This window comes from Lithobates pipiens, unplaced genomic scaffold, assembly GCF_037356315.1.
Source record: "Lithobates pipiens isolate NorthernLeopardFrog02 unplaced genomic scaffold, aLitPip1_a1.2 Scaffold_18, whole genome shotgun sequence".
NCBI lineage: Eukaryota > Metazoa > Chordata > Amphibia > Anura > Ranidae > Lithobates > Lithobates pipiens.
Genome location: NW_027507758.1, coordinates 593,825,969 through 593,844,702, shown reverse-complemented (window position 1 = coordinate 593,844,702; position 18,734 = coordinate 593,825,969). Strand labels below are relative to the sequence as shown.

Genomic DNA, 18,734 nt, shown 5'->3' with positions numbered 1-18,734 from the left:
TATTTTTTTACAAAACTGTTGCCTTTAGAAACACTTGTGTTGTGTGTCAACTTTTTTTTTTTTCTTCTTCTTTTTCCTGCCGCCAAACTCCTGGAAAAACACCTATGTGTACCTCGGTAACATGGAGGAGTACAAGTGTGTGCATGAGGCCCAAGTGTAGCTGAAATTAAAAAGCACAAAAATCAGCACTGGGGACATAACTTGCAGTCATCAGGACATGTCTCTTGTGCTGATTCCTAAAGAAGAGATATCTGAACTTCTGTTATCTTTTACCTGTCTATATTGGGGGAAAAAAAATAAAAAATTGAAACATCAAATAAAGATTTTATGTTTCAAATTATTTTCAATATAGACAAGTAAAAGATAAAAAGTAATATACGACATCCAGCCATATTCCAAAGAGCACAGTATGCAGTACAGAACGTGCACAATGCCTCATATAACACTGTTAGGCAGCTTGTATGGTGAATTGGCACATAAGAGGCACCCATCACACACTGAGGTAAAAATATAAAACCAATGGATCATCAGGTATTGCTGTAAATGACCTGAGATTCCTCGTCTTGGTAGAAATCTTCCTCCCTCCATGCAGAAGGGGTTAATATAGAAATTCACCTCAGAAGCAGCCCGTCGGCGGCGTGCGCACCCCCTGCAGGATCTCATATATATATAGGCGATCCCGCACACAGCTGCTGCCCTGTATTAGTAAAACTGCTGTAGGGCAGTCAGAAAGTGGTTAAGGAGCAGTGGGCTCCCTCCAGGCATACCCGCCCTTAAAGCGGATTTCCGCTCCTCTTAAATGTAAAAATTGAAAAGTCAGCATATTGTAGCTGCTGACTTTTAACATTAGGACACTTACCTGTCCTGGAGTCCAGCGATGTCGGCACCCCAGCTGATGTTTCCATCAGCTGTCGGGTACTGCTGCCGCCGCCATTGCTGGAGCCCGGCAGTGTTGCCTTTCGGCTTCGCGACCGGGTCCCTACTGAGCATGCGCGAAGCTCCCTGCGTGTTCTCATTGGCACGGCAGAATGGGGGAGGAGGGGTCCAAGCTTTGATGTGGTTTGCTGCGGCCTGGTCTCCTGGAGTGGGGACAAAGATGGATATCTGCTTTCCCCCCTGAAAGGTTCCAGATAAGCGGAAGTTCCACTTTAATCTTTCTATTATATACGGATGTGCCCCAACTTTGGAGTCTCTCATAATTTGATAGTTAGAGCTGCAGTACATTGGAGTGCCATGAAGTGGCCCTGCAGTTCATACATATATTTGCAAATGTGCGCAAACTTAAGGCCCCCCCCCCCCCCCCAAGGAGCTGGGTCGCCAATGCTGCTTAAAAACTATTCCCTACACTATTCCCTACAGCTAACTTTCGAGGTGTTCTATAGTTGTCAGTGGAGCAGGATCCTAAAGAAGAAAAATTCTATGAACTCTTATGCCGCGTACACACGATCGGAATTCCCAGCCAGAAAAAGACAGATGAGAGCTTTTCATCGGAAAATTAGACCGTGTGTATGCTCCATCGGAATTTAGCTGTCCGAATTTCCGCCAGCCAAAAATTGGTAGCATGTTCTCAATTTTCCTGATGGAAAAACTTTCTATTGCAAATTCCGATCGTGTGTATGCAATTCCGACACGCCAAATATCACACATGCTCAGATTCATCTACCAGACGGAAGCTATTGAACTTCCTTTTTCTAGTCCCGTCGTAGTGTTGTACATCACCGCGTTCTAAACGATCGGAATTTGGTGTGACCGTGTGTAGGCAAGACAGCTTGAGCCGAATTCCGTCGGCAAAACCATCAGAGCTTTTTCCGACAAGAATACAGCTCGCATGTACGCGGCATTAGATTGGCTCCTCAAATCCACATCATTTGTCCACTCTTGTGCTTGGCTTGTCCTTTTATATGAAATCCATGTGTGGTGATGTTGTTCAAAGTGAAATTTTTTCAGTTCTCAAATTTTCCAAAATGCCATTTTCTGACCATTTTGTCAAATTTAATAATCATCGTTTTAAATCAAATGTACGTTGTCTAGCATGTCTTTTTCTCTACTTCCAAAGAGGGGCTACAGTCACCAAACCTTAAATTTAAAATAAATAAAGCTTTTCTACATAAGGCCTGAGGTGCGTAAAACATGTGTAAAATACATGTTAAAGTGTTTCTAAAGGATCTCTCTCTCTCTCTCATACATATACATTATATATATATATATATATATATATATATATATATATATATATATATATATATATATATTATATATATATATATATATATTTTTTTTTTTTTTTTTTTTTTACAAAAATAACAAACGTTATACTTTCCTGCTCTGTGTAATGGTTTTGCACAGCCCCAATCTCCCTCTTCTGGGGTCCCCCAACTCCTACTCTCCACCCAGAGCCCCCCATAGGCTCGCTCCTGATCCCCACTGCCTGTGTCCACAGACACAGGACATGGCTTCTTTTCCTGCTCCCTTGTCACAGAGACTGACAGCAGCGGGACCTGCCCTGTGAGGAGGGACACACACACTTAAAAAAGTACAGCCAGTGTTCTGCACTCCTTGTCAGCTGACAAAAGTGTGAAGCCCGCTGTCAGTTGAGGTCACAGAGCCAGTCCAGGTTTGGGAAAGATCCCGACCATATGGTTGGAATCCGCCCACATGTCTGGACAAGCACCAGGCTCAGTCTCTCAATGAGCCCCCCCCCCCCCCCAAAAAAAAATACAAAATTTAGAAGAGCCCCCAGTGTGAATGAGACCTAATACAACACTACAAGAATAATGAAAACCACAGTAAAAAGACATGACCAATGCTCAACCACAGTGAAGACAATTCAAGATCAAACACTAAACTTATATATATATATAATTTTTTTTTTAAAGATCAAAGCTGAAAGAAGCATGATATATAACCAAAATAAAAAAGGTGAGCCACGGTAAATAATAATAAAAAAAAAAAATTGTAAATTTGTACAACTCATTTTTCTGGAATAAAGACTTATGAAAGAAAAACACACACACACACACACACACACACACACTAGAGATAGTGTAGGATGGAGACATAGCTTACGTGTCTCACCTCTGTCATCGGATTCCGGCTCAGAGTCATACAATTCATCCTCTTGTTTCACTCTCACAGGATGTTCGGGTTTCCGAGCTCGACTGCCTGGAGATACATTACCAACATATTGATCAGAATAATTGCTGGCATTCTTCAGTATTTGAGTGACGGGGGAAAAAAAAAAATGTAACATTACCCCCCCACCCCTCCAAGCATTTGACATTCCACCCCCCCCCCCAAAAAAAAAATGTAAGCCCCCCCCTCACCCCCACATAAACAAGCAAAAATGCACGTCACAAGCACCTACATGTAAAAAAGTTGATTGTATTACACATGGTCGGCACACCGGAGTGTGATCAATACTTCTAGGCCCATTATTCAGGGTCAACTCCAAGGCCCCATTCACACCCAAGTGTGGCGTTTTCAGGCAAAAAAAAAATCACGCAATTTTTTCCCCGCGATTTTTTGCAGGTCAAAAAGGTCACTAAATGTAAAAAGCAGGAAGACGCCCAAATCTGCCAAAAAAAAAAAAAAGTTCCAGAACTCGTTCGAGCTTCAGGCGCTGAGATGTGAACCATCTCTCCATAGAGAATAATTGATTTTTTTCCCCTCCAGCGTTTTGTAGCCTGAAGCTGTGAATGAGGCCTAAATTGAGGTTCTGCCTTCACCAGGGACAGGGGGTGTGTAATAAGAATAATATTATATATATATATATATATATATATATATATATATATATATATATATATATATATATATATATATATATATATATACACACATACACACACACATAGTGCCTTGAAAAAGTATTCATACCCCTTGAAATTTTCCACATTTTGTCATGTTACAACCAAAAACATAAATGTATTTTATTGGGATTTTATGTGACAGACCAACACAAAGTGGCACATTGTTGTGCAGTGGAAGGAAAATGATAAATGGTTTTCAAAATGTTAAATGTTTTACAAATAAGTATCTAAAAAGTGTGGTGTGCATTTATATTCAGCCCCCCCGAGTCAATACTTTGTAGAACCCCCTTTCGCTGCAAGTCTTTTTGGGGATGTCTTTACCAGCTTTGCACATCTAGAGAGTGACATTTTTGCCCATTCTTTGCAAAATAGTGCAAACTCTGTCAGATTGGATGGAGAGCTTCTGTAGACAGCAATATTCAAGTCTTGCCACAGATTTTCAACTGAATTTAGGTCTGGATTGTCACTGGGCCATTCTAACGCATGAATATGCTTTGATCAAAACCATTCCATTGTAGCTCTGGATGTATGTTTAGGGTTGTTGTCCTGCTGGAAAGTGAACCTCTGCCCCGGTCTCAAATCTTTTGCAGACTCTAATAGGTTTTCTTCTAAGATTGCTCTGCATTTGGCTCCATCCATCTACCCATCGACTCTGACCAGCTTCCCTGTCACTGCTGAAGAAAAGCATCCCCACAACATGATGCTGCCACCACCACCATGTTTCACAGTGGGTAAGGTGTGCTCGGGATAATATGCAGCGTTAGTTTTCCGCCACACATAGCGCTTTGCTTTTAGGCCAAAAAGTTAAATTTTGGTTGCATCTGACCAGAGCACTTTGTTTGCTGTGTCCACCACATGTAACTGCAAATGGGACTTTTTATGGCTTTCCTTCAACAATGGCTTTCTTCTTGCCACTCTTCCATAAAGGCCAGATTTGTGGAGTGCACAACTGATAGTAGTCCTGTGGACAGATTCTCCCACCTGAGCTGTGGATCTCTGCAGATCCTCCAGAGTTACCATGGACCTCTTGGCTGCTTCCCTAATTAATGCTCTTCTTACCCGGCCTGTCAGTTTAGGTGGACGGCCATGTCTTGGTTGGTTTGCAGTAGTGCCATACTCTTTCCATTTTCGGATGATGGATTAAAAAGTGCTCTGTGAGATCTTTAAAGCTTGTGATATTTTTTTAATAACCTAACCCTGCTTTAAACTTCTCCACAACTTTATGCCTGACCTGTCTGGTGTGTTCCTTGGCCTTCATGATCTGTTTGTTCACTAAGGTTCTCTAACAAACCTCTGAGGGATTCACAGAACAACTGTATTTATAATGAAATTAAATTACACACAGGTGGACTCTATTTACTAATTAGGTAAATTCTGAAGGAAATTGGTTCCACTATATTTTAGTAAGGGGTATCAGAGTAAAGGGGGCTGAATACAAATGCACGCTACACATTTCAGATATTTAAAAAAAAAAAAAAATTTGAAATCCATTTATCATTTTCCTTCCACTTTACAATTATGTGCCACTCTGTGTTGGTCTATCACATTAAATTCCAATATATATATATATATATATATATATATATATATATATATATATATATATATATATATATATATATATATCCCTCACTCACAATCAGAAAGCCAGGAGAAGATTACAAAAAGCATGGTGGCATACTGGACGTCCCGTGTGATACTTACCCCGTGGAGGCTCTGAAGGACATCTTGGTGACCCTTTTTTCTGAGGCATGTTGGATTCAAATTGGCCAATCTTCAGCAGGATGTCCGGAACAAGCGTGCCACCTGGAAGAGATCAAACAACACGTAATGGGAAGGCAGCAGGCTAAAAGGTTATGTAACCTACTGAAATTACAGGCCAGCAACTCAACAGCTTTTCCATAGAAAATATTTAAGAATTACAGCAATATCATCATCCAAAAACGGACTCGTTTCGGCCTGAGGTCTTCAAAAAACATAAAAAGGCCAAAAGGCGTCAGCTTTTGGTAGGACTGCAACGGATCGTCACTGATCCGTGATCCAAACGGGTCACCCTGTTCGGATCGGCACACGCCGCGATCCGCTGCCTCGGCCTTAGGTAAGGCGGCCAGGCCCCGGAGCGGCGGCCATCTTTGTACACCCGGCAGCCGTTTACAATGTGATTGCTCCGTCAAATGACAGAACGATCACTTGTAAACAAACCAATGTCATGTCATGATGCCAGTTCCTCTCTCCCCTCTGTGTACTGATCTGTACAGTGGAAGGGAGAGATCGGATGGCAGCAGCGCTGTGGCCTGGATCTGTAGTGCCCACAGTGGGGGGAGATGGGCGTGGATATCACAGTGGGGGGAGATGGATGTGGATATCACAGTGGGGGGAGATGGACGTGGATATCACAGTGGGGGGAGATGGACGTGGATATCACAGTGGGCGGAGATGGACGTGGATATCACAGTGGGGGAGATGGACGTGGATATCACAGTGGGGGGAGATGGACGTGGATATCACAGTGGGGGGAGATGGACGTGGATATCACAGTGGGGGAGATGGACGTGGATATCACAGTGGGGGAGATGGACGTGGATATCACAGTGGGGGGGAGATGGACGTGGATATCACAGTGGGGGGGAGATGGACGTGGATATCACAGTGGGGGGGAGATGGACGTGGATATCACAGTGGGGGGGAGATGGACGTGGATATCACAGTGGGGGGGAGATGGACGTGGATATCACAGTGGGGGGGAGATGGACGTGGATATCACAGTGGGGGGAGATGGACGTGGATATCACAGTGGGGGGAGATGGACGTGGATATCACAGTGGGGGGAGATGGACGTGGATATCACAGTGGGGGGAGATGGACGTGGATATCACAGTGGGGGGAGATGGACGTGGATATCACAGTGGGGGGAGATGGACGTGGATATCACAGTGGGGGGAGATGGACGTGGATATCACAGTGGGGGGGAGATGGACGTGGATATCACAGTGGGGGGGAGATGGACGTGGATATCACAGTGGGGGGAGATGGACGTGGATATCACAGTGGGGGGGAGATGGACGTGGATATCACAGTGGGGGGAGATGGACGTGGATATCACAGTGGGGGGAGATGGACGTGGATATCACAGTGGGGGGAGATGGACGTGGATATCACAGTGGGGGGAGATGGACGTGGATATCACAGTGGGGGGAGATGGACGTGGATATCACAGTGGGGGGAGATGGGCGTGGATATCACAGTGGGGGGAGATGGGCGTGGATATCACAGTGGGGGGAGATGGGCGTGGATATCACAATGGGCACTATATGGTGGTGGAATTTTCACAGGATTTTGGAAATTCAATTATTATTTGCTGATCCGAAAAATTATCCGATCCATGAGTTTTTTGATCTGGTGCACCCCTAGTTTTTGGATGAGGTTATTGCTGTAATGCTTAAAGAGGGATTCCACCAAAAAAAAAAAAATATTAAAAGCCAGCAGCTATAAATACTACAGCTGCTGACTTTTAATAAATGGACACTCACCTGTCCCGGGTTCCAGCGATGCCCGCAGCCGAGGCCGATCGATCGCTCGGCTCTCGGCTGCTGCAGTCACCATTCTAGGTGAGGGAATCAGGAAGTGAAGCGAATCGGCTTCACTTCCCGGTTCCCTACTGCGCATGCGCGAGCCACGCAATAGGAAATCTCCGCGCTGTCACTGGGACCCGTGTGTGTCCCAGCAGACAGCGCGGCAGGGCAGGAAATGGCGTAGACTCCCACGGGAGTCTATGCCCGGAAGTGGGTGAAAATACCTGTCTTTGACAGGTATCTGCACCCCCCTCCCCCCTGAAAGGTGTCAATTGTGACACCGGAGGGGGGGAGGGATCCGATCAGCGGAGGATCCACTTTAGGGTGGAATCCCGCTTTAAATAAATATTTTCTATGGAGAGGCTGACAGGTTTCCGGTCTGTACTTTCTATGGATCTTTTGTGAGCTTGATTAGCCAGAGCACCGACTACTCTACACACCAACTATACTATATACAGCGGTAGAGCTTGGGTGAGTTTTTCTCTTGCTACTTATGTGACCAACTGCCTCCACATAGTTAACACCCCTTCCTCCTCAGTGGATATCAATGGCTATACTGGACTCAATTAATCATTCGCCAAAGCTACCTGTAGGTCGGCACATAATTTGGAATATATGGAGATGCCTCCAGACATTTGAGTCTATACACATATGCTATGAAGGAGGCATCCTGTAATACCATTTCAAGTCCAGGGAACTTGATATCCTAGACGGCCTCTCTCTGCAGTGTGGGGTACAGAGGGTTGGTTACTTAACCCTTGTGTCTTGATAGGGTAGACATTGGCACATTTATTCCCCACAGAATCTTTATTTTTGGGGGTATTTGTGGTGATTTCTAGTAATTGGGGTGTCCTGCCAAGACCTCTCGACCAGCTGAGCCAATGTCACGGGTAGAGATCACCTCTAGAATATACATGTGGTTAATTTGGCAGACGAACACGCATATATTTTATCTCACAAATAAATAGCGTATCAAGCTTTTTTCCAGGACAAATTGGGCTTTCATTTGGCGGTAATTGGTAATCTCATGATTTATTTTTATACATTTTTTTTTTTTTTTTTAAATCAAAGAAAAGCTGGGACATCTTTTTTTTTTATTTTTTTTAGCTGCATATTTTTTTGCTACCAAAGAAGAACCCAAAATAAATTCCCCTGCTCCTGGCAATCACAGTGATGTCACTTACAGTTCACCCGGAAAGTATTCACAGCGCTTCACTTTTTTCACATTTTGATATGTTACAGCCTTATTCCAAAATGGATTAAATTCACTATTTTTCTCAAAATTCTAACATAAAATAAGTTTGTTTGAAATCTTTGCAAATCCATAAAAAAAAAAAAAAATGAAAAAAAAAAATCCCAAATAAATATTCACAGCTTTTAGCACCAATTACAGCCTTAAGTCTCTTTGATGTACACCTTCAGTATACAACGTCCCTATAGCCCTCCCTAACATTTGCCTGATCATGATCCAGCGACATGCATGAGAGCGGCTGCTCTGCAGGGTTTCTGCCTCCCGAATGGCTCCTGCTGCTGTCAGCCATTCACAGCTCAAGACCAATGAGGAGGGGGCGGGGCCGAGCACTGTTCTGTGTGTTTAATAGACATACAGAGTGGGGCTCAGGAGCGAGCGCACACACACCCATAGCAGGCACTTCATTTAGAGAAGAGGAGGCATGCCAGCGGGGGACCCGAGAAGAGGGGGACCCCAGTGCACAAAGCAGGCACGCTTGAAATGTTTGCTATTAAAGGTTTTTTTTTTTGTTTTTTTTTAAATTATCACTTTACTCAATTGTAAACATAAACAAAAGTAAAACATCTAGCCAAAGGCTAGCGGCCGTCTCTGAAAAAGCAATATGCAGTGGATCAGAGGCTGCTCAGAACCACATAGGACTGCCTCCTGGATGCGTGGTCGCATTTTGCCATTTTTTTCATATCTCTGCCGAGCTGCAATTTACTGCGCACTGCAAACACGAGCCAGACGTTGGGCTTGCAGTTGCAGAGCAGCCCCTTTGACTTGACAAGCTGCGTTATATTTGCCGTGGCATGCTTATAGTCCCCTCCAGCTGTGTCTTAGACTTTACACAAGTAGTAGGGATTTGGAAAGGGGGGGGGGTGTTGTCTGGTCGCCTAGATCAGTGTTTCTCAACTCCAGTCCTCAAGGCGCCCCAACAGGTCATGTTTTCAGCATTTCCCTCAAATGAACCAGCTGTGGTAATTACTAAGGCAGTGAAACTGATCAAATCACCTGTGCAAAATATTGGAAAGCCTGAAAACATAACCTGTTGGGGCGCCTTGAGGACTGGAGTTGAGAAACATTGTCCTATATGACCGCATGTGATGATTAGTCAGAAAGTCCCCCTTCTATAGCCCCATACACACTATCAGATTTTCTGCTGATTTTTGTCTTCAGATTTACCAAAACCATGTAGTACAAGGGCCTGCCTGATTGCATACACATTGAAGCTCCTACAGGTTTGACCTCATATTACCGTATATACTCGAGTATAGGCCGACCCGAGTATAAGCCGAGGCCCCCAATTTACCCCCAAAAAACTGGGAAACCTATTGACTCGTGTATAAGCCGAGGGTGAGATATGCCTGTCCATCCCTGTGTGTGTGTCCATCCATCCATCCATCCCTGTGTGTGTGTCCATCCGTGTGTGTGTGTGTGTGTGTGTGTGTGTGTGTGTGTGTGGCCTTGTGTGTCCAGCCTACCTGTGTCCCCAGCCTCCGTCCGGTCCCGAGCCTCCGTCCGGTCCCGTCCCGTCCCGAGCCGAGCCTCCGTCCGGTCCGGTCCCGTCCCGTCCCGAGACTCCGTCCGGTCCAGTCCCGTCCCGAGCCGAGCCGAGCCTCCGTCCGGTCCCGTCCCAGGATCACCGCTCTTCGTCGGCGCCCATTTTCCTGTTCAAATGCCGCGCCTCCCTGTCTGTGATAGGCGGAACACAATTTCCCAGCAGTCTGTGTTCCGCCTATCACGGCCATCCTTTCATCCTCGTCCGTAGTACGAGGATGAGCGGATGTCCGTGATAGGCGGAACACAGGCTGCTGGGAAATTCAGTGTTCCGCCTATCACAGGCGAAGGCGGAGCCGGAGGCGCGGCTTTTGAATTAGAATAGAATGGCCGCTGTCTGTCTGCTCGACACGCTGATCGAGCAGGCAGACAGCGATGACTCGAGTATAAGCCGAGGGGGGCACTTTCAGCCTCAAAAAAGAGGCTGAAAATCTCGGCTTATACTCGAGTATATACGGTATATGGTTTTGGTAAATCTGAAGGAAAATAAATAAAATCCAGCAGAAAATCTGATAGTGTGTATGGGGCTTATGACCCTGAATTACTGTCACTTTATTACTAGGGTGTGAGTTTTCCTGATATGATGGCCAAACTCCACCATCTGCCATCACTGTCCAATGAGAGGAAAATACCACTCAGGCAGTCTCAATACACGACTGGAAATATTACCCTAGTGATACCTTTCCCCACCCTGATAAACAAGGTGTCAGTAGAGGAAGGAATAAAAGAAATAAAACCAGGCAAAGGCTCTAACCTTTCACTGCTCTGTCCCTAAATGTCCTTACAGAAGTCCTTCTATGAGTAAGGCCCCTTTCACACTGGGGGGGGGGGGGGGCGCTTTGCAGGCATTATAGTGCTAAAAATAGCGCCTGGAGGGGGCGTGGCTTGCCTTGGGATGAAGATGGCTGCTTAACTCCCTAGCTCCGTCTAGCCTGTGGCCTGTAATCTGACTAACGGGGGACTGAACCAGCGCACACCGCTCAAATCATGGGCACCTCTTCCCGGAGCCGTTCGACATCCCGCTCCCGCTCTCCGAGAGATCTTAGTAATCGCTCAGCTCCTACTATCCCGGAACTTTTCCGGACCCAAGGAGCAAACATGGCGCTGAACTCTCCCGCCCGTGGCCACGTCGGCATCACACTTACTCCTACGGACACACCGCCAGCGCCAGTACCCGCTCACCCTCCGCTCCATCAACACCCCAGCCTACAAGACCTGAGGGCGGTAGCAGCGGACATAAAAGATACGCTTACAGCAGCGATCTCTGACCTCCGCCGTGAACTCCATGACATCTCAGGCTGCGTACACGCGGTGGAAACTCAGGCCTCACAACACCAACAGGCCATACACAGAACCGACCGTCGCGTAGATACCCATACCATGCAGCTCCGGGACCTTCAGCGACACGTCGAGGATATTGATAACAGAGGCCGCAGGCATAACCTCAGGGTGCGCGGCCTACCTGAATCCATCGACCAAGAGCAGTTGATTCCGGCTGTGACTTCCGTCTTTAACCAACTCTTGGACAGGCCGCAACAGACTGTCATCGCTATGGAGCGTATACACAGGGCACTGAGGCCCAAAGGCAAAGAAGCAGACCCACCAAGGGATGTAATCTGTCACATTGATGAGTTTGCAATCAAAGAAGATATCCTTAAAAAGGCCCGAGACCGACCAGGATTAACATACGAGGACAACCCTATTCACATCTTTCAAGACTTATCGGCGATCACATTGAGGCACAGGCGAGATTTACGCCCATTGTTAGATGTCTTGAAGAATAGGGACATACGGTACCGTTGGCGGTTTCCATTCGCTCTACAAGCCACATACCTTGGCCGCACCGCCACCCTGAGGGTCCCGGAGGAGCTGGATTCGTTCTGCCGTGTGCTGGACATTCCATACATAGACCTCCCGAATTGGTATGCGGATTTCCAAATCTCGTAGCTCGTAGCTACCCAGACCATGAGCGCATGGACTTTCAAACCCCAAATCCACGGAGGCGCAGATCCCCATCTCTAAGCAGGGCAGGAGGAGGATCCAGCATCAGACACCCACCAACGAGCCCCTCTGCAGCACCGCTACTGAGAAGGGCACGCAGGGATCGTTAAGCTGGTCAGTATGTCATCCTCTGGATCAACCCATGTCTAACATTGTTGTTTCCCCAGTTACAGACTGTCATTACACCACGAAGGTTCTACTTTAAAACTCTCGTATATATCCTCCTTTCTACGCTAATAGAATTTCCATTTACATTGCTGTCACTGATCTCAACGCTACTAACCTGTCTATACCGCTAAGCTACTCTCACTGAAAGACGCAAGCACGTCTCCTTGAACCTCTTTTCTCAAATGTAGACTAAGTTCCCTCATGTCAAGATCGAACACGTTCCTTTTATTTTGAAAACTCGGTCGGACATTACGAAAGTCATATACCGTCGGACAGCTTTCCACCGACTTGGACGGATGGGTACATTTCAGAAACTTGGCCTGCGAACGTACTCACGCACGGATGTATGTACGTAACTTTGCACCTTCGATCGAAGGATGTCGTTGCAACCTGAATATTATTCCGAACTTTTGCTCTCCATACCTTACATTGGCGCCCGAGCCCTTTCAGCACGACCGACTTCGGAATCCGTGGAAACAGCAGGATCCACATCCGGCAACTGGGACTGCATCTGAGCCCGGAGATATACCGAAAAGGATAAGACTATACTCATGAACTTGCACTGAAGGGCCTATTTACAGATTTACGGTAACGCTATATAAATGGGGCTTCATCCTGCTTTATTGAGACTAATAGCTCTGACAGCATATGTAGTGCTGCCTACGGGCTTTGCTGTGTCCATCCCCTATCAGTTACGCTGGAGAGGTACGAGGTATTGGTATTTTTATTCTATCCCAGGGGGTTGGACAAAGCAGACCCCACGTAAGCTTGAGCCTAGTAGTTGCGCAGGAGCGACAAGGGTGAGAGGCTCATTACCACCCCCTGACACATCTGGGCTCCTCCATGATGCCACAAGAGGGCCTCCCCTGAGGCGACAATACTTTTCATAATGGTAGAGCTGTCCTTTTCACTATGGTACTTGACATCTGACCTTCCATGTTATCATATTTATGTCTTTCTTTAAACCGAGTTATTACTTCAAAGGCGGGGAGGATTGTACGTTGATATCAACGCACGAGAGTGAGACAGTCCTTTCGGGATTTCGGTATTGTTTGTTAATATTTTAGTTAGACATTGGTTCTGGTTTATGTTTTACACCCTAATCTTTAAGCTTCTGCTTCACTAGTTAACTGAAGGTCTTTCACACATTGATGTGATCTATGGCCTAGATAATCCATGTCACTAAAATCGCTCATAGCGACATGCACAAGAATTGAACAAACTGAACGGAAGTAATCTAATTAACTGATAGCCCATTAATATTTCAAGTTTAGGATTATATCCTATAACGACCTTAGGCATAAGTTGTAAGGCTAGCAGATGTTCGCATGACATCCCCCACACTTTATGGTAATTTCTTTTAACAGTTGTGGTTCTGGCCGCAGGCTAGACGGATTACAATTAATTTAGATACCGTACCAATTTAGGTATAAATCTCAGTTCTCTGGTACATGACGACGGAGAAAGTTGACCTTTTGTCACAATACCATCTTTGATAGAATTTCAACTCTATAGGCACTCCCTCTTCGTCCGGGGTTGAGTTAACCCCACTGCAGTGGTACCTTTCAAGTTTACAACAACACGTACCCTACAACACCACTGACCCTATCTGGCGACTATACATACACAGTCCGGGTGTCCCTTTGGGGATTTCCAGGGACTTTACAACGCCAGTTATACCTTAGTTGGGTAGACTCCTGTTACTCAACTTCTTCCCTCACCTCGAGTCGACCCGGTTCTCACTGCATCCCCTCTCTCGACATAGACAGAGGAATCTCTCAAAGTAAGCGAGTTCAGTGTTTAGTGCTTAATTCCACTTAGGTTAGGGAAAGACAAATTCTTTGCTGACTATAATACTATCACTCTTCTTTAAACTTAGCCCGAAGATGTCCTCTACCCTGAATCCAACAGTCCCCCTCACAGCTAAAATAATTTCACTTAACGTTAAAGGTCTGAACGTCCCGGAGAAAAGGTCCAAACTCCTCCTCACTATGCACAGGAATAAAGCAGACATCATTTTTCTGCAAGAAACGCATTTCAAGACGAACGCAACCCCAAAACTCCGTGACGATAGATACCCCACAGCCTTTCATGCAACTTCCCCTCTCACGAAGTCGAAAGGAGTCTCAATATTGTTTCAAAAAAATTGCCCCTTTCAACTCACTGATCAACTGATAGATGAAAATGGCAGGTTTATCTTCCTTAAAGGTCAATACGCTGGCACAACAGTTACCTTAGTCAACATATATGCCCCAAACACTCAACAGGTGGCTTTTTTCAAAAAGATAACGACCTTACTAATCTCCTTCCAGGAAGGAATTGTGATCCTGGGAGGAGACTTTAACGCCCCCCTTGTACCCATCCTCGAAACATCCACTGGCACGTCCTCTCTTCCATATAGAGCCTTGAAGGCTATCAACTCATCCCTAACTACGATGTTGCTCCATGATACTTGGCGTACTTTAAACCCCGACTGTAGAGATTATACCTATTATTCAGCCCCCCACGACAGATACTCACGTATTGACTTTCTATTCCTAACACAAAAAGACTTACCGCTACTACGAAAAGCTTCCATAGACCCAATGATCATATCTGACCACCACCCAATTTCGATCACCCTACAATTCCCTATAGCCAAATCGTTGACTCCAATTTGGAGACTTGACTCCTCCCTACTCACCGACACATCCATTCAGGCAGAACTCAATACCCATTTGAAACATTTCTTTATTGAAAATAAAGATGAAGACACTTCCCCTTTAAATAATTGGGCGGCACATAAGAGTGTAATTAGGGGAATACTGATTGCTCTTAAGGCCAAACGCAACCGCGAAAGAAAGAAGCTATATTTAGACCTTACCACCCAAATTAAGAGACTCGAAGCGGCCCACAAACATTCCCAAGCAGTAGCTACACTTACAGAACTTACGGAAGCTCGAGCAAAACTCCTGGAATTATTAGATACGCAAACCAAACGCAAATATATTCTTTACAAGAAATCTTTTTACGAATATGGTAACAAAACTAGCAAGTTACTGGCCAGAGCTCTTCAAATTAGAAGAGCCGCCAATACCATTCATTCTCTGACCGATGTCACTGGCAGAAAAATACATAAATCTGAAGAAATAGCCAGCCAGTTCGTTAAGTACTATACAAAACTTTATAATCTAACCCCCTCGACACAGACGGTAGATCAATCGGCTTTACGACAAGAAAAAATTAAAGAATTTTTGCTTCGCTACAGTCCCGATCCCATTTCAGATGACACAGCTAGAGATTTAGACTCTCCCTTAACGTCAGAAGAAATCATTGTAGCTCTCAAGCAGCTTAAACCAGGGAAGAGCCCAGGCCCTGACGGGCTAACAGTGGCCTATTATAAAACATTTACAGACATTCTTTTACCACATTTTCTGAAGGCTTTCCGCTCACTCGCTGAGCCTACCCATCCCCCTGCTGAATTTTTACAAGCACATATAACGGTCATACCGAAACAGGGAAAGGATCCATTGGTAGTAACGAACTATAGACCAATCTCTCTATTGAATGTAGACCTTAAATGGTATGCCAAAGCTTTAGCAAATAGACTTTTACCACTTCTACCCCAACTCATTAGTCCAGATCAAGTCGGATTTATTCCGGGAAGGGAAGCTAGGGATAACACCCTTAAAGCCCTAAATGTCGGCCACTGGCTATCAATTTCTAAGACACCTGGTTTCATGCTATCACTGGATGCGGAGAAGGCGTTCGACAGAGTGGCCTGGGACTATATGTCTGCAGTACTTAAAGCTATACATATCCCGCCTCGCTTGTTGAATTCAATCCTAGCTCTTTACTCTGTCCCCACAGCAAAGGTTAGGGTAAATGGCCATCTGTCGGACGCCTTCTCCATATCAAACGGTACACGTCAGGGATGCCCTCTATCCCCCTTGATGTTTGTTTTAACGCTAGAACCCCTATTAAGACGGCTCAGAGCTAACCTAGACATTAGAGGAATCGACATTAAAAATCACACATACAAGGTCGCAGCGTTTGCAGACGATATTCTCCTCTTCCTATCCGCCCCACTGACGCCCATCCCCAACTTGTTACAAGACTTCTCGGACTTTAAGATGCTTTCCAACCTACAGATCAACTTTGACAAATCTAGTGCCTTGAATATATCATTGCCTGACTCGTTATGTTCGTTATGCCGTACTAACTTTTCGTTCAAATGGAAAGAAACTGCAATTACTTACTTAGGAATCCAACTCCCAGCTTCTTTATTAAACTTATACTCCTTAAATTATGCCCCGTTGATACAAGAGATTGGTGCCGACCTTCAGAAGTGGTCCCCGGAGAAATTTTCTTGGTTCGGTAGAATAGCCATAATCAAAATGAACATTCTCCCACGAATTTTATACCTACTGCAGACTATCCCAATAAAACTTCCTCCTACATTCTTCTCCACATATCGCAAATTGTGTACACAATTTGTCTGGAACAAACGTCGTTCACGCCTAAATTTCTCCAAACTTACTTTACCTAAATTGAAGGGGGGTACCGGTCTCCCAGATATATACAAATACCAGGTGGCTTGCCACCTTACCAGGATTATCGATTGGCATATACATGCCCCGTTTAAGGATTGGGTTCGTCTTGAACAGGCCATGTCCCCTGACCCATTAACTTCTCTCCCGTGGCTAGATCATACCTATCAAATGCGAACATATAAGTCCCACCCTCTGATAGCTCCAACACTACACTCTTTCCGTTGGGCGAATACTCACCACCACATCTCTTCCACAAAAGGTCCAATGACCCCCCTTCGAGGCAATCCAGATTTCCCTCCAGGTATCCTCCCTTCCTTTCCAACACTAAGGTGGCCATATAAGACAGTCAGAGCAACACATTTCTTCCGCGATAATGTTATCCTCTCTAGGGAGGATTTGGCATCTCTCATAGAGCAAGAAACCTTTCCATTATGGGCATACCTACAGATCCGCCATTTTCTACTTAATCATACAACCAGACCACAATGGTCCAGAGCTTTGACTACTTTTGAAGAAATATGCAACAAGGAAGAACCCCAACGCCACTTAATCTCGCACACATATCCACTGCTGTTTCAGGACAGCGATAAGCACAACCTCCATATACAGCAAAAATGGTCTACTGACCTTCAAATGGAAGTTTCTGAAATTGACTGGGATCATATTTATAGATGTGTCCATAAAGGTTCGGTTAATGCCAACACACAAGAGACTGCCTTTAAAATAGCTTCCAGGTGGTACCTTACGCCCCACAAACTTCACATTCACAATTAACCCCTCCATCTCCCAGAAGTGTTGGAGATGCAACACGGCAACTGGAACTTTTTTGCATATTTGGTGGTCCTGCCCGGCCATACAAACATATTGGTCGGAAATACACAAAACGATAGAAGAAGTCACGACCTACCATTTAGAGTACACCCCGGCCCAATTCTTGCTGCATCACTCAGACCACTCAAACAATTCCTACCTTAAGTCTCTAGCCATGCACATGGTCAATGCAGCTAGAGCATGCATTCCACGGAAGTGGCGCTCCCATGACCCCCCCCCGACTCCGGGATTGGTTTCAATGCATTAACAATGTAATGACTATGGAAGACCTAATCCACCAGGCCAATGATACTCCTGCAAAGTTCACAACTACATGGGCCTGTTGGATTCACTTTCCGACCTCTGATAAGTATAAACGTCTTATGCAGACCTGACAGCTAGGATTGGGGCATAGACCTCTTTCATAGGAATTTAACCCCTTGAAATGAAATCATTTATTATGTCACAGCATATAACCGCTTAGACTCCCTGGATTCAGACATCTACAAAACCCCTTCTATATTTTGCTCATTATTCATGTTGATTTGTTACACACACACTTTCCAATAGTTATTTACATAAGTCGTCATTTTCCTCTGTCTATACTCATAACGATTGATATGCCTTGGCAGGGATGCCCACTTCACACAAAACATCCTCAGAGACTCGATTAAACACCTATGATACACAGGTAGCAAGTTAGCTACCTTATAAATGTCACACGATACATTTTCTTTTGCTAGTGCTCCCCTTTATAGTTACGCATAGCATCCTGTTGTCTACTTTTATATCCTGTCTTTCATTCAAGGCGCCTGTGTTCGCCTATATGTTGTAACAAATGCCATTGAAATTTTTTATTTTTTTTGACTTCTGTTGATTATGCACTGTTTGAACTTTCTGTATTGTGATATGTATCCTCAATAAAATGTTTTTGGAAAAAAAATTTTTTTTACCAAAAAATAGCGCCTGGAAAGCGCCCCAAAACAGCCGCTTCTGCGTCTCCAGTGTGAAAGCCCTGGGGGCCTTCACACTGGAGCGGTGCATTGGCAGG

At 45.1% G+C, this 18,734-nt stretch overlaps 1 protein-coding gene across 1 annotated transcript in view; it reads right to left on the bottom strand.

The window, feature by feature from the left end:
• LOC143989166 (uncharacterized) overlaps positions 1-18,734 on the bottom strand; it is a gene marked incomplete in the record, with an annotated part of 48,586 nt that overhangs the window by 16,038 nt on the left and 13,814 nt on the right. Inside the window, 2 exon segments of the mRNA XM_077489197.1 lie at positions 3,076-3,162; positions 5,514-5,615. Coding sequence (XP_077345323.1) covers positions 3,076-3,162; positions 5,514-5,615 — 189 coding nt within the window.